This window comes from Podarcis erhardii, assembly GCF_964252035.2.
Source record: "Podarcis erhardii genome assembly, chromosome: 14".
NCBI lineage: Eukaryota > Metazoa > Chordata > Lepidosauria > Squamata > Lacertidae > Podarcis > Podarcis erhardii.
This window is the reverse complement of record NC_138503.1, coordinates 5,579,355-5,595,828: the sequence shown is the minus strand read 5'-3', so window position 1 is coordinate 5,595,828 and position 16,474 is coordinate 5,579,355. Positions and strand designations below refer to the sequence as shown.

Here is a 16,474-nt window from a genome sequence, read left to right as displayed (position 1 = left end):
TTGTAGAGTTCATGGGGAAGGGGAGAAGAATGAAGAAAGTCTCATTTTGTCTCCTGTGTTGAAAGCAGCATTTCCAGCAACAGTTTAGTTGTAACTCTCTCTTCCCTTTGCATGCAATTCAGGTCGTGGTATGTGTGTCAGCTGGATACCGGCACAGTGCTGCTGTCACAGAAGATGGTGAATTATATACGTGGGGAGAAGGAGACTTTGGTAGACTAGGTAATGGAAACAGTTTGACTTGCCCAGTGATTTTAGGAATATAATTAATATTTCATTGAAATAAAATCTAACGTTAAAGAAAGGTACTGGGATTTATGTAAGACAGTACAGGTGGCAACCATTTTAGGCACGTCCAATTGATGCTCAATCACTTGGGTCCTTTTGGACCCGGAAGGCGGCAAAATGAAGGTGAAACAGGGTGGGACATGCTTATAAGCATTCTGTCGACACACACCGGGGCTGGGAACAGTACCCCCATGCAAAATGGTCGCTGCCTGTACAAAATAAACTTTACTATAAACTTTTAACCAAGCAATTGGACAGAGCTAAATAGTAGCAAGACACACTTTGATTTAATGGTATACTATTTATCATGCATGTTTCTTGTATCTTTACTCATAAGTCTAGGGTTTTTATTTTTTGTTGATCATTGATAGGACAGTACAGGACTGTATACACATTTAATTAATAATAATAAACTGTTAAAACTGTTTCTTGGGTGTTTACTACATGTATACTGGCTCAAAGTGTTCACTAAAACAGTTCTAAACTGTTTTAATTGTGCTTTTATATGCTGTAACATGCTGTAGATCTTCTGGTGAAGGGTGGGTAAGAGATGCTGATGCTGATGATAATAAGTGTAATGCATTCATCTTTGGTGAGAAATTTATTTTCTTTACTACATAACCCAAGTTTTCATGTTGACAGAAATAATTATTATTTTCTTTAATGCATAAATAATGTTTCCTTTTTCTTTCTTTCCAAGGTCATGGAGACAGCAACAGCCGTAACATTCCAACTTTAGTAAAAGATATTAGCAATGTCGGAGAGGTTTCTTGTGGCAGTTCACACACCATAGCTTTATCCAAAGATGGGCGAACAGTTTGGTCATTTGGAGGAGGAGATAATGGTAATGTTTTTTCCATGCAATTTCTCCTAGGTTGTGCTTGAGATTGTACAGAACATCATCTGTTAAGGGCATGGTGGGGGCAGAAGGTCCATAAAACCTCCGCTTCCTTGTTCTGCCTTTCTGGCCATATTCAAGTGCAGAAACAGCCAATGACTGCATTTGGATGGTCGCCCATGGTTTTAGAAACCATGGTTGACAAAGTGGTGACCATTTGCTGTAGTCATATGTTCCTTTCTCACCCTACTCTTCCTTTCCTATCTACACACCAGCTTGTGCTAGGCTTATTTGTGTCTAAAGTGGGGGACTCTGGCAATTTCAGCTAATATCCTGGCTGGTTATCCTGGTTTGTTATCTCAGTTCAATCCATAGTTTCCTGGTTTGACCATGAGAGGCAACTCTGACTTGATGAAGTCAGGATCTTGCATTCCCACATTCAAATGTAACATGGCTTAATATAAGCCTGGGTGTGGGAGGAACATGCTGTTGCAGCTTCATAAGCCATGGTTTATGGGGCTGTGGATGATGGTCCATACCTCTGTTGCTATGATGCTTAGATCTGCAGGCTTTGTGAAGGCTCCTCTCACAACTCTCTCTCTCTCTCTCTCTCTCTCTCTCTCTCTCTCTCTCTCTCTGTGTGTGTGTGTGTGTGTATGTGTGTGTGTGTTGCTGGCCGTGGTAGAAGATTGTGTGGTCTCTTTGAGTTTATGGATTGTGCCCTAAATCAGTAAACTAGTATGTGGTAATGATTCATGTCCTTATATGTATTTGGAGAGGTTTCTTTGTTAAATTGTAGCTGTTATGATAAATTTTGTATGCAGTTCACTTTAAATATTTCCAGTTTAAAACTGCAGATTATGTTAGATTTGTGGTCATTGATGGCCCAAGAGGTGCAGGAGGCAACATAAACATTATTGATCTCTTGTGTATGATCCCAACAGGCAAACTTGGTCATGGTGACACCAACAGAGTGTACAAACCTAAAGTTATAGAAGCCCTACAGGGAATGTTCATTCGGAAAGTTTGTGCAGGAAGTCAGTCTTCACTTGCTCTAACCTCAACGGGGCAGGTAAGATGCAAGCAGCATTGCCAATTTCACAAAAGTTCCTAGCCCAGAAACCATTCTTACTATCCATTTGTAACAGTGCAAGTCATTTGTGGTTTATCAGCAGTCTGAGGAAAAAAGAAAATTAATTAATTAAGTTTACAAACGTTTCTCTGCCTACTCACTGTAGGCAAGGGAGTGTTTACAAGTTTGACAAGAAGACATTTGTGTTTTGCTGTACTTCTTTCTTTGTTGTGTGTTTTTATACTTTAAAAGTAGCCAAAGTGATATACAGTGGTACCTCGGTGTTAGGGAACTGCCATCAGTGCCGGAGGGAGAGAGCAAAATCCAGAGGGATTCCAGAGAGCGTCCCGGGTTTGGGAGAGGCAGCCCATCTTCTGGGGAAGAGAATCAGCGTAGCACCAGTGGAGAAGGGGGGCAGATGGGGGAAGCAGCGAGGCGGTCCCATGACTCCTTGCCGGGGACCAGCGGGGAGAGTAGGGGTCCTCCGCTGCCTATACCCTCCTTGCAGAGAAGGCTTTCGCGCAGAGAGAGTAGGAGGACACTAGGCGTCAAAGAGCTTCTTTGCTGGAAGAAGTTTAAGAAACGCCACTGACGGATTCTGCCAGCGATTGAGACAGCCACGGGTGAGTGGCTGTCCGGACAGAAAAGGTTCACTCAGGCAACCCTGCCAGGTGTTTGCACCGCTTACGCACGAGCAACCCCTAGAACCATTACACTCGGTTTTCGGACATCTCTGTTGCCAAATGTTTCGGTTTTCAAACACCAAAAACCCGGAAGTAAATGCTTCCATTTTCGAACTCGCCTCGGAAGTTGAACGGCTTTCGCTGCGTGTATCTGTTGTTTTTCACAATTTTCTCTATTGACCTGGCAAACTGTCTTTTGCGCCTCTGTTTTGCACGTTTTGGAAGTCGAATGGTCTTCTGGAATGGATTACATTCGAAAACCGAGGTTCCACTGTATTAAAAAAAATCAAAGAATAGAAAGTAAAGTCTTAAAATACAGTGGTCCCTCCAGTTGCGCACGGGATCTGTTCCAGAGCTCTGGTTGGATCCCAAGGTGTATGTATCCGGAGGTGCTGATTCAGCGCATGCGCGCGGCGCGGTTTAGTGCTTCTGCATATGCGTGCAGGGTGAAACCTGGAAAAATACTTCTGGTTTGCCACGCACATATCCCGAAGGATACATAACCGGAGGTGAACATAAGTAGAGGTTCCACTGTATTGCAGTCTAATAAAACTCACATCCTAAATAACAGCTTTGTGCACATGGTTGATATCTAACATCCTTTCAAAGGGAAACCTTGTTGAAACCTTAGATTTTCCTGTAAGAACTCGTAAGAGAAAACGGTCAGCCTCCACTTCAGTGGTCAAGAATGAAAAAGAATGCAGTTTGGTGCTATGTGGATTTTATTGATTGTAGGTAGAAATTATGAATCGCCACCTCCCAAACCTAGCAATTGCTTGCAGTATTCCCAGTATGCAAACTGAAAGCTATGCCCAGAGGGTCTTTTTACTTTGCTTCACTTCATTTTGGTTGCAGTACTTTGTGCTTACACAGGATGCCCATGAGGAGTTCTCTCTCCATTGGTGTGAAATGAGGATGGGAAATCCATTTGAAATGGAGAACCATATATGGTTTGGTGTAGGACTGCAACTTTTAATTGCTGAAACAACTAAGCAGTTTTAAAACCTTGCAATTCACCTTTTAAGTGAATTTATTTATTTATTTATTTTTAAAAAATTATTAAAGATTTCTTAGTTTACAAAAATACGTGCATTGCATCTTTTTTCAAGTTGTGTTTTCTACATATCAGTTACATTTGTTGTGAGACATTAGTGTTGCATGCAGTATTAGGTTGGGAAGAAAAGAGGGGGAATGAGAGGGAGGGTGGGGATGGCTCATGGGGTGGCGTGGCAATACTTCTATTTTTTCTACTTAGTGAATGTGTGGGGTTTTATGTAAGCATCATTTGTGTGGGTTCTCTTTCTATTCACTTATTATATTTCCTTGGTGGTGATAGAGGTTTGGGGTGGCCTAGGGTGTGGTAGGTTGCCTTTGCTTGGCAAGTGAATTTATTTCTTAAAATATTTTTCATAGATGTACCACTAAAGATGCATCACCTTTAAAGAGGCTTTCCCTGCTGTCTTTTACATTGGGCAGAAAGCTCTTCCAAGATGATGCCTGCTATGACTCATATGCTTCATCTAAAGACAAAGAATATAACCAGCTTCAGAGTAATTGTGTTTTCCTGTATGCAAATTTAATTGACTCGCCATCAGTTAGTGACCAAGATTTCTTTAACAGTGTGACAATCCTAACCGGATTGCAGATGGGGCTTTTGGACTAATAACAATGATATTTTGTGTATTAAATTCTGTATATTTTGATCCAGGTGTACGCTTGGGGATGTGGTGCATGTCTAGGATGTGGGTCTTCAGAAGCTACAGCGCTCAGGCCCAAGCTGATTGAAGAGCTGGCTGCAACACGGATAGTGGATATTTCAATTGGGGACAGCCACTGTTTGGCACTATCTCATGGTAAACTATAATGCTTATGTAATACTAAAGCTTATTATGGCAAATACACATTGGTTTTCAAGTGTGTTCAACACTGTTATTATTACTATTGCTTGTTTTTTATTTAGATAATGAAGTTTATGCTTGGGGTAACAATTCCATGGGACAGTGTGGCCAAGGGAACTCCACAGGGCCCATTACAAAACCAAAGAAAGTGAGCGGCTTAGATGGAGTAGCAATTCAGCAGATTTCAGCTGGAACATCCCATAGTCTTGCCTGGACAGCCCTTCCCAGAGACAGGTAAGTAATTATATACTGATAATAGCAAAACCATTTAATGTTTATGCATACCTAATGGAATGGGTCTTGGCTCCATCATGTGAGGGGGCCTTTGAATCACAATGCTTTGTTCTTAACCAGATCCCCTCACTTATATATTCTTGGCAAGAAGAGCTTGTTCTGTTTTTAATGAGTCATTATTTATTTTGATTGATGTTTAATTTTTGCTCCATGGTCATCTTTTATTTGATTTGCAGACAAGTTGTTGCCTGGCACAGACCTTACTGTGTGGATCTTGAAGAAAGTACCTTCTCCCACCTCCGTTCTTTCCTTGAGCAGTATTGTGACAAAATCAACAGTGAGATTCCTCCTCTTCCTTTCCCATCCTCAAGGTATTTGTTTATGTGGCATATATGCTATCCTGTTGATTTTTTATATATTATTCTTATTATTCTTATTGGCACATTCATGCATGGAAAGTCTTGGCTTGCATTTCCAGAATGAGAGTTCAGATTTGTGCAACAGTATTAGGGCTGGGCAATATATATCAATATATCATCCAAAACTGGTTTGAAGTCAATATAGTTTTATCAGTTTCATAATTTTTGACATGACAATATATCACGGATCATGATATGTGTGTGTCCATGTCCGTGTGTGTGCTATGCAAAAATCACAATGTGGGAAAAACCATGAAGGCAGTCAGTGCTTCTCTTGATTTCTGCAACCCCTGTTAACTGCCAGCTCAGCTCTCCCCTGCCTTATGCAGGGGTCATCAAATCACAAGAGCAGACACCGCTAAAAATCATGTTGCAGGAAAAACTGTGAAGCTAGCCAATGCTTCTGCATAACGCCATCCTTATTTCAGACATCATGATATATTGGTTCAGTTACCTCTGGAAGCAGCTCTGCAGTTGAAACCTCCCATTTGGTGGGATTTGCCATCAAATGCTTGCGCCTATGTGGGGACCCAGCAGGATCTTTCCTTCACTTGGAATACGGTGTTGGTTGCCAAGGGCAACTGGAAGGGTTCTTTCAGTTTTACTGTAGCTCTTTACGTCAGGCTGGATGGAAGGACCAATGAGTCAGCTTATTTCTGGGAAAGAGGAAAAACTAAGAACATTTGATCAGCTCTGTGTGCAAAGTCTTAGAAACTTCTTCAACTGTAAAGTTTCTCTCCTCTTAAAACTCATTTTCAAGGTATTGGCATTTAGATGTTTGTAGGGAAAACATTTAAACCCTCAACTCAAGAAAATTAATCTGAAAATACAATTGAAACTATATATATATACATTTAATCAGAGGTGTTCTTTCTTTATGATAAACATTATTATCAAACTTAAGCATAATGCATAACAATATTTCACTGGGTGCAGCAGTGGCTATACTGCTCTGTCACATCCCACTGCTGCCCAGCTGGTGTTAGGTTTGCTACGATAAAGAATTAAAATAACAAGAAAGTAATAACCAATGCAAAATCATTCTTAAGCAAAGCAGTTGAAATCAGCAGCAGATAAAACCGGATAAAACCAAACAAACAGCAGAAGAAAAGCCAGTCTCAGCAGAACAACAGAAAAGCCACAAGCCAAAGGCACAATGAAACAAAAAGGCTTTCTTTCTTCTGAATGCTAAAAGCAAAGGGTCCTGGTGGGTTTTCATGGGGTGTGTTCCTCATTGTCTGTGCTATTGCAGAGCCCTGAATGTTGTTTGGTTGTATTGTGACAGTTACACCAACTAAACCATTGTAAGACTATTGTGATATGTGAAACTTTTTGTTCAGATGCTGGGCGTGAGTACTGTAGAAGGGAAAATGTACCTGATAGCAATAACTGGAGATCACAGGTAAGCCTGGGTTAATGGCAATCCCTTGTTTTTCAGGGAGCATCACAATTTCCTGAAGTTGTGTCTGAAGCTGCTCTCAAACCACCTTGCTCTTGCATTAGCTGGCGGAGTAGCTACAAGCATACTTGGAAGGCAGGCTGGCCCGCTTCGGAATTTATTGTTTAGATTGATGGACTCTTCTGTTCCAGATGAAATACAGGAGGTAAATCTCCAAAGTGGACCACACTTGCTTGTGTTTTTAGGTTGTGTGCCCTATTAATTCAAGTTGGGAAGGCAGTCTAAAAATCTGACACCTAGAAACTCAGATCAATATTCTGCCACAAGTTCTCTAACTTACCTGACTGTTTTATCACACTCTGTTAAGCTGAAACTAAAGTGTGTGTGTCCACAGCTTTGTTCCCAAAGCAACACCACACTCACAGTCACCCTCCAACTTAGGGAATTCCCAAAGTTTGTTAAAATACAAAAATACTTACACATAACTGCTCCTGCACCCTGTTGTACACTAAATGCTTACTCTTGTGCAGGAGAGCTGTTCAACAGTGGAACAGTCTCGCTCAGGAGGTTGTGGGCTGTCCTCCATTGGATGTCTTTAAGCAGAGGTTGGATGGCCATCTGTGATTGATGCTTTAGTTGAGATTCCTGCATTGTAGGGTTTGGACTAGATGATCCTTGAGGTCTCTTCCAACTCCTCAATTCTATGATTCTAGGAGATAGGGAAGGAAGTAAATGTTGCACAGCTTATAGCAGTTAATGGGCATCTAGTCTTTTCAGTTGATACATTGAAACTAGTGTGTAGAGTGGTTGCAGAGCTATAATTTCAAAATGCATCAGGTGAAATGTTTCAGAAATGCTTTCCAGGGTAAGTTGAAATAGTCTCAGCAACCTCTCATCCCACTTCTTAGGTTGTAATTGAAACTCTGTCAGTTGGAGCCACAATGCTACTGCCTCCATTGAGAGAGAGGATGGAATTGCTGCATTCCCTTCTACCCCAAGGTCCTGACAGATGGGAGAGCCTGTCAAAGGGGCAGGTAAAAAGTCTCTTGGAATTAGCATTTGCTTGAACATGCTTCCATAGTAGCTACTATGGAGGATAACATGGTGTTATTCGGCTAAGGACATAAACTCTGTGCTGCTGTGTAGTGTGTAGGTTGGGGATAATTAAGCAAAAAGATCTTCATTTTGTTTCCAGAGTAAGATGTAATTATGTGGGTCAGAGGGACAATGGGTGACTTTGCTGGTGGCCAACTGAATTACAGGGATATCACACAACAGGATGCTGGACTGAAGACTCTAGCAGGCTGGGAGAGGGGGGTAGTATTGGAACTGTGCTCCCATTCTGAAGCTGTTCTCTACACCGCTACTAGGAACAAGGTGGGGCTTCTGAATAAAGAGTTTTACTGGACAAGTTTGATACAAACTTCGTCTAATTGCAATACAGAGAAATGTATCTTTGGTTTTTCTTAAACCATTATGAGATCCTACTCTGGGACAATCGCTTAAACCATAGTTTGGCAGTTCAGATGCAATTGCTAACTATGGTTTGAATGATATAGAAACAAAGAAGCTTGTGAAAGAAAGCACAGTTATATTTCTTCTTCAGGCACATAGTTACTTTCCTATTTATAGATTAATTTTGCTATTTTCAGTCAGCTATAAGAACAAGTAACATTAGGTTAACATTGCTAAATATGATACACAAATTATATTACTAGCATACAGTGACAATATATAAATTAAGTGCTATCTGGTTGCCCTTTATATTCCAGTTTGCCCTTCGATCCTTAACAAGTTTCATGTTCATGAAAATAAAACATTTTCATGTTGATTTTCTAATTGGGTTTTTCTCTCTCAAGAATTATAAATGAAGAAAATTGCCTATTTTTTATTTTTTCAGAGAATGCAATTGGATATTATTCTGACGAGTTTGCAGGACCATACTCATGTAGCCTCCTTGCTTGGCTATAGCTCACCATCTGATGCTCCAGATGTTTCCTCACTCTGTATTGCCTATGGGACTATTGCTGATCCAACATATGATGTCCAGAGTAATCATCCAGATACTCATCTGGCTGAAATTTTAATGAAGACCCTTCTGCGAAATTTAGGATTTTATACAGTAAGCTTAGAATTTGAATTGTATTTCTGAATACCAATTAAGTTGGAATTGTTTCATAAAGTGGTTCCCAGTTGGTGCTCTGCGGACCTCCTGGGGTCTGTGGCACCATTCACATAACAAAAACTTCCATAGTGGTGTCAAATTTTTCAAAAGTAGGGGATCCATGGCTTGACTTTTGAAAAATGGGGGGTCTACAGTACTTAACCAATTGGAAACTTGATTTAATACAACAAACTAGGACAGAGGTGAATTGGAAAGGGATTTGCCCATCCCAGAAACGCCCTCACTTTACAGCAACGTTCAGTGGGGACTATAAACTATGCAACAACCATCACCCATTCAGAGTGAGGGGTGCAAGTAATTGTCCTCACTCTGAATTGAGCCAGTGTGGTGTAGTGGTTAAGAGCAGTAGTCACGTAATCTGGGGAACCGGGTTCGTGTCTCCGCTCCTCCACATGCAGCTGCTGGGTGACCTTGGGCCAGTCACACTTCTCTGAAGTCTCTCAGCCCCACTCACCCCACAGAGTGTTTGTTGTGGGGGAGGAAGGGAAAGGAGAATGTTAGCCGCTTTGAGACTCCTTAAAGGGAGTGAAAGGCGGGATATCAAATCCAAACTCTTCTTCTTCTTCTTCTTTTTGACATTGCCATGTAGTCATATCCAACTATATAGTTCTGCAGTATCATTGCACTGACTACATGATTCCTGATTGGCTAGGATCATGTTGTCAGCACAAATATGACAGTATTCTTTAAAAATTGTGTTGAAGCAGTTGTCAAGAGAGGCACAAACCTGGCGTTGTTCTTGAAAACTAATTTTTATATGCAGAAGCTACCAGCTGCTTGGTCCTTTTTTTCTTTAGTCAGCTCCTTTTTAAAGTTGCATATTAGTTGGATTTCTTTCAGACTCTTCTTCCTTCAGCTTATTTGGGGGCAAAACTGAAACTTTTAGTTATTACTGGAAACTACCAGTGGCTTTCCATTAACAAAAGCATAGGGTTGTATCTAATGCTAGTTCTAGACCCATTGAAGTTAATAAACATGACTAACTTAAGTCCATGGATCTTTCACTTTGACTGGGACTTAATTGAATACAACCCATAGTTTATAAGATTCTGAGTAAGAGGAGCCAGGTTGAAGTTGCCTAGGCATAAAAATAAGAAAGATGAGAATGATATGAAAATGTACATGATTATTCTTGTAACTGTCTAGGATCAAGCATTTGGGGAGCTGGAAAAGAACAGTGACAAATTTTTACTTGGAACATCATCATCAGAAAACAGCCAGCCTGCTCATCTACATGAGCTGTTGTGTTCCCTGCAGAAACAACTTCTGGCATATTGTCATATCAACAGTGTTAGTGAGGTTAGTGCTGTGACTTTTCATATGTATTGATGAGTATACTTGCTCCATAATGGGTGGAACAAAAAGGACCAATAAGGATATTTGGCTCTGACTTTTAGAAATCTGATTCTGTGAACAGAAGTTCATCATTCCCTCCTATTTTCAGTGTTCAGAGGTAAGTGGTGGTGCTTATGCAGCCAAAACAACACAATTCACGCGCAAGAGAGAAGTACTAGCAAGTTCAGGGAAAACCCAAGATTTGCAGTACAAAAAAACTTTAAAAAAAAAACCTAGGGGGAGAACCCTGCCCAAATCATCCCAGCGAGAACTGATGAGACTCAGTGGCAAGAGAATGGTGCCTAGCTTTTAGAGGGGAAAATGGAGAAATTGTGTGGGAGGCAAAGTAATGGAATGGAGTCTCCAGGAGTAGGGCCATAGCTAGTTGGCTTGAACCCTAAACTCCATGCTGCAACATATTGTTGCAGGTTTCCATTTGTAAAGCATATTTAGAATGTTTCTTTTGTTCCCAGAATTCAAGTAGTGTGTCGCTCCTGCACAAGCACCTTCAACTTCTACTGCCTCATGCTACAGATATCTATTCCCGCTCTGCTACTTTGCTGAAGGAGAGTTCTTGGAATGGTAGTGTTGGGGAAAAACTAAGAGGTGTGTGTTACTTATTAGATCATGCGTAATATAAGGAATGTGAGCAGCAGAACCGAACAAGTTTGTTTTTTAAATGAGGCCATTTGCTGCTCAGGTTTTTTGCCAGTTGTCTCTTCTTTTGCCAGATCTTGTACTGGTATATTTAGATGTCTTTGCAATCTGAGAATTTAGGTATCAACTCTTAGAAGGAAATACAACAAAACAGCATGTGTCTTTCAAGACCTCTTCCTCACCTTTCCACTCCTTTTCGGGAGTTCTCTAGGTGCCTTTCATCATAAAAGCAAGTTACACAGTTACCCTAAAGCCAGTAAAAATGCAACAGAAAAAAGCAGCAGCGAATAAACCAGGATAGGGGGTGCACACCAAGGGGGGGGGCAGTGGTCAAGCCCAAAGATCTTTACAGGTTGACTTAAGACTATCCAGGAGGGGAAGAGGTGAATTTCTCTGGCAGGAAGTTCCACATTGTGGCGCTGCTATAGAAAGGCCCTTGCCCTCATTCCCACCAACAGCGCCTCAGATTGTGGGGCAGTGGGGAACACAGAAGAGTATTTACTGCTGGCCACAGTGAATGGGCAGGATACAGCCTGTCAATTCAGTATAAATTAAAATGGCTCCATCAACCTACCCTTGTTTGGGAACTGCATTCAGTTTTGGAGACCCTTATTATCCCTTTGCCACAAAGCGGGGTGACAAATAACAATAAGAATCTCACAAAAATTTATATTGCAATACAGTTGTTAGTCTTTAAGATGCCACATTATTTGCTGCTGTTGAAAAATCCAACCATGGTTACCCTTTTGGAATTTATTAATGAAGTTTTCATTTCCCCCTCCATTGCAGATGTAATTTATGTCTCTGCAGCCGGAAGCATGCTTTGCCAAATTGTCAATTCCTTGCTCTTACTGCCTGTATCAGTAGCCCGACCTTTATTGAGCTATCTGCTGGATCTGTTGCCACCTCTGGATCGCCTTAACAGACTGTTGCCAGCTGCTGTTCTCTTAGAAGATCAGGAGTTACAGTGGCCTCTTCATGGTAAGGCATTCAGTGCAGTACTTCTGCCTTCTGAAAGACAGGAATTGTAGAATGCAAATATGCTTTATGAATTTTGGGTAAAATGTGTTGTTCACCTGAACTTACATTGGTTTATATGCCCGCTCCCCCCCCCCCCATTTTTCTATGGTTAGCCCTCACCAAAAACAGCATCACCTCCTAGTTCTGGTGTACCAGTTACTTGTGAGTACAGAGAAAGGATAGCAGTTTCACAGTATGCTTTCACAGAGGTTCAGCTCTAGGACTTCTGTGATGCCTAAAAAGTAATCTGGAGGCCCAGTTGGCTAATTGCTGCTGCTATACCTACCATCTTTGTTAACGTGAGCACCAGCCCCTTGGGAATTAGCCTTGTTTCTTCCTAAACAGACCGCTGGTACGTTTTGCTGTAGACATTTTAAGGAGTATTTTTTAACCACTTCAGACATTACTAAGGTAATTGTACTGAGTGTAAATCCCCAAGGGGGGTCCCTCCCTTGCTGAAGAGTTTTCTCTGAAATGAATTCTTCAATTTAGGTCATGTGCCTTCAAATGTTTTTCATCCTGATCTTCATTCATCTCAGTGGAGGTAACTGTATGTGAATGAATACATTCATAGGTTGGTTCCTGCCACTGAAATGGGTGAGGAATTTGTTTTGGGAGCTTGTGTAGACATTGTAACTTGCATGCTCAGTACAGATCATAGGATGGGTGGGCGGGCTTGCATATTCTATCAAAACATCATGGTTCAGAAAAAATTGGCTATTAATATTTCAGCTATTAATATTTCTAGGTGGACCTGAACTGGTTGATCCAGCTGGGGTGCCCTTACCACAGCCTGCACAGTCATGGGTGTGGCTAGTTGACCTTGAGAGAACTGTGGCTCTGCTTATTGGACGCTGTCTTGGTGGAATGCTTCAAGGATCACCTGTGTCACCAGAAGAGCAAGATACTGCTTATTGGTTGAAAACACCACTGTTTAGTGATGGAGTTGAAATGGACATTCCCCAGTTAGGTAATCTCTTCAACTGCTTTATTGATGTGTGAATAAGTGGGCACACATGTGGATGCAGCGTTGTGGTTTGTTAGAATAATTATCTTGCTGACTCAGTCCAAAAATCTATCTAGTTCAGCATCCTGTCTCTTCAGAGTGGGCAGCCAGATGCATCTGAGAATCTCACAAGAGGACCAGGGAATTTCTGGCTTTAAAACCGCAAAAGGCAGGGCTTTAGGGAGAGTTCCACATGAGAGGGATGGTTCAGTGGGTGAGAAAGTGATGGGCTTGCAAAATTTCAAACTCGGGGTGTGCTTTTCTCTTTTCCATTCTCAGTCTAGACTGAGAAAGTGGGAAGACATCATTCCCATATCGGGAGTAGTGCAGTCACTTTGCTAGTAGCAGAGAGAGCAATTTGCTTTTGTGCCCAAAAGGACAATGACTTTCTTCCAAATGGGGTGGAGTTTGTCTTAACTTAAAGCTGTCTTTCCTTGCTGCACTTATGCTTAAAGTTTCCTTTTGGAACACCAGCACAATGCCACTTTATTGACTTTCTTAAAATTCCTCCTCCAAACCCACTTTTTTCAGGAGACTTCGGTATTGTCTCTTTCCCCACCATGTTCTACTGTAACTGTGTTGAAGCATATGTGACTGCGATATAAATGCCTATTCTTTCTCTTGTTCGTCTCCATCCCCCCCTTTCCTCTATGTTGAATTCTGGATTGTAAGATTCTCAGGACACAGACCTGTTGTCTTGTGTTCTCTAAAGTGGCAAGCACATTGATGGTGCTGTATAAATGGTTAAGACCAGATTATCTTAGGGACTATACACAAGCCTACCCCAATCTTGAGATTGTCACTGGTGATGCTTCTCCCTGCCCTGTCATTAATGACATTCCAGTTGATGAGAACCAGAGACAGAACTTTCTCAGTTATTGCCCCATATTTGTGGGAGATTTACCAGACCCTCTCCTTCCTTCAAAAGAAAAAAAGTGTGCGTTCGTTTTTAGGTAGATTTATCAATTGCTTTGTTTAATTGCTAGCTTACTGCTATTTTTATTTTGTTGTTTGAATTGAATTTTTTTACTGGCTTTTATTTATACTTTCTTAGTAGTATTGTTTGCTGCTGTACAAATACTTTTTGCATTGAAAAGGCATCATTTGCCAATCTAGTGCCCTCCAGATGTTTTGGGCTTCATCTCCCATCAGCCCCAGCTAGCACAGCCATGCTCCTGTCAGTCCAGCACAATATGGCCATGCTTGCTGGAGTCCGGAAGATCAGGAGGGCACCAGGTAGGCAAAGGCTGATCTACACTAATAGCATTCTCTGAGTGCTGTTCATTGTGTAGCCAAAACACCATCCACACACGAGAGGAGGTATTAGTAGCCATGGGGAAAGTACAAAAAAGGCTTCAGAAAAAAGTGAAGGGAACCCTCAGAATGACCTCCTGAGGACTGAGCATGCTCGCTGGCCATGGAATGCTTGATGTATTTGGGTTGCTGGGAGATGTATATGTAGGGGGGGGGGTGGCAGTAGAATGGAAAACAACATGGCTGGCTTGTTGGAACCCTTTTGATTCAGGCCCCACTTGCAAGTACCTAAATAGATAAATAATGGCATGACTCTTCATCTCATTTTAGACAAGTCCATGAGTTCCTTGTTAGAGGTAGCTCTTTCTGGAAATGAAGAACAAAAGCCGTTTGATTACAAGCTTTGCCCAGAAATCTCTGTCTTTGTGGATTTGGCTTTGGGGTGTGCGAAGGAGCCTGCTCGTAGCCTCTGGGTCAGCATGCAGGACTATGCAGTGAGTAAAGGTAAGTTCTTGGAAGCAAAAGAGCCACCTCCCACAGTGACAATAATTAAGCTTATCTGTGCTCATTTTGGAGGGGGGGGGGCTCTTTCATTATTTGTTTAGTTAAAACAAAAACAAAAACCAGGGTGTGGATACACCTAGAACTCTTAAAATTTCAGTGAACTCCTTGGGTTGGGGCACACCATTTGAGAAACCACTTTGTCATGGCCATTTTAGTTGAGGAAGGATTTGTATTTTCTGAAATTAGTTGCATTTCTATTGTAGTCAACTTGCTTATTAAAATAACTGTACATTGGGCATCTGCTGGCACAACCATATTGTTTAAAGCAGTTTTAGACACATAATAAATAGCAACTAGCATAGAACTACATAACCTTCTGCCTGCTGACCACACCTCATGGCAATGAAGTGTATCTGCCATTACTCTGAAAAACCCATCCCAATTTGAAAGCCCACTTCATATAACTTGGTGCTATTTCATGGTGTGGGTGGGTAGGACTGCAATATTTTGGGGTGAATACCGCCCAGTGTCAGAGCAATGAAGTCCTTATTGAGGCTTTTAGCAAGCTCTGCTCACTGATCATGCCACATGGCCATTGCAAAATGAAAAAAGGAACTTCCCACTGGCAAGACAGCAGAGCTTCAAGTGAATCTTACCTCTGGCTCCGCCCACCCAGAAGGTTTTCCATTGAGGGAATGCAGCCCTTGGGGTGAAAAAGATTCCCTACTCCTGGTTTAAGGCAAAAATGCAGGCTGAATTATTGAAATATGGCTGAATAATTTGATGCTGTTTTAACTGAATATTTGAGGAAACTGATCAGTTCCTTTTCCCCTACCTCTTCAGATTGGGATAGTGCCACCCTGAGTAGTGAGTCGCTTTTGGATACTGTGTCTAGATTTGTTCTTGCTGCCCTCCTGAAACATACAAATTTGCTTAGTCAAGCAAGTGGTGAGAGCAGGCAAGTACCCAAAAAGCATGTTGAGACCTTTCTCCCTTGTGTTAGAGAGATTTCCTGTACTCTTAGCCTTATGTAACTTTTGTGTCTTTTAGGTATCAGCCTGGCAAAGCCTTAGTAGAAGTATATCGGTGTGTGTATAAAGTGCGGAGTCGTTTGCTTGCTTGCAAGAATATGGAACTTATTCAGACTAGGTCGTCTTCAAGGGATAGATGGGTAAGACTAAAGTCTGGCACTTCTGCTCCTCTTTCTTACGTAGTGCAGGAAAATTGGTTTAACATGAAAGACTGCATAGTTGATTGTTTTTTTGAGGCCAACAATTATGTGAGCCTTTGTCTACAGTTTTGCTCACTTTCAATCCTATTTAGATGTGCCCAGTATATTTATTTCAGTTTCAAATTTTTGCTTGCTTCTGTTTTCTCTGTAACTAGGGTCTTGTTTTTTAAAAAAACATTCCTTTGTTTTACAGCATGCTTTACTTTTTGGGGGTGGGTGGATTCTATGGACCACAAATAAAACTGTGTTTTTTAAATTAATTTGCCTACTGCTTTGAATTGTGGGGGAGTGGTTTATAAGGCTTATGTTAGTAGCTGTTTCTTCCTTTAACTGGACTCAGGAGACACTTCTGTGCTTCCTGGTCAAACTGCTTTGAGAAGGAGGAAAAGGGATCTTCTAGCTCTAAACTAGGGAGGCTTTTCTTGCCTGCTTTCCCATCTTCCTTGTTCTTAAG

The 16,474-nt window shown here is 41.4% G+C and overlaps 1 protein-coding gene across 18 annotated transcripts in view; it reads left to right on the top strand.

Moving 5' to 3' along the window:
- Nucleotides 1-16,474, top strand: part of HERC1 (HECT and RLD domain containing E3 ubiquitin protein ligase family member 1) — a 106,035-nt gene that overhangs the window by 21,472 nt on the left and 68,089 nt on the right. For all 18 annotated transcript variants that reach the window (XM_081838577.1, XM_081838566.1, XM_081838565.1 and 15 more), the window contains exons 6-21: nucleotides 123-219; nucleotides 986-1,129; nucleotides 2,068-2,195; nucleotides 4,587-4,731; nucleotides 4,839-5,010; nucleotides 5,247-5,381; nucleotides 6,868-7,033; nucleotides 7,737-7,862; nucleotides 8,729-8,950; nucleotides 10,160-10,312; nucleotides 10,822-10,954; nucleotides 11,795-11,986; nucleotides 12,774-12,995; nucleotides 14,616-14,789; nucleotides 15,633-15,747; nucleotides 15,840-15,960. In XM_081838577.1, the coding sequence (XP_081694703.1) occupies nucleotides 123-219; nucleotides 986-1,129; nucleotides 2,068-2,195; nucleotides 4,587-4,731; nucleotides 4,839-5,010; nucleotides 5,247-5,381; nucleotides 6,868-7,033; nucleotides 7,737-7,862; nucleotides 8,729-8,950; nucleotides 10,160-10,312; nucleotides 10,822-10,954; nucleotides 11,795-11,986; nucleotides 12,774-12,995; nucleotides 14,616-14,789; nucleotides 15,633-15,747; nucleotides 15,840-15,960 (2,445 nt within the window). The remainder of the gene's footprint in view (nucleotides 1-122; nucleotides 220-985; nucleotides 1,130-2,067; nucleotides 2,196-4,586; nucleotides 4,732-4,838; nucleotides 5,011-5,246; nucleotides 5,382-6,867; nucleotides 7,034-7,736; nucleotides 7,863-8,728; nucleotides 8,951-10,159; nucleotides 10,313-10,821; nucleotides 10,955-11,794; nucleotides 11,987-12,773; nucleotides 12,996-14,615; nucleotides 14,790-15,632; nucleotides 15,748-15,839; nucleotides 15,961-16,474) is intronic.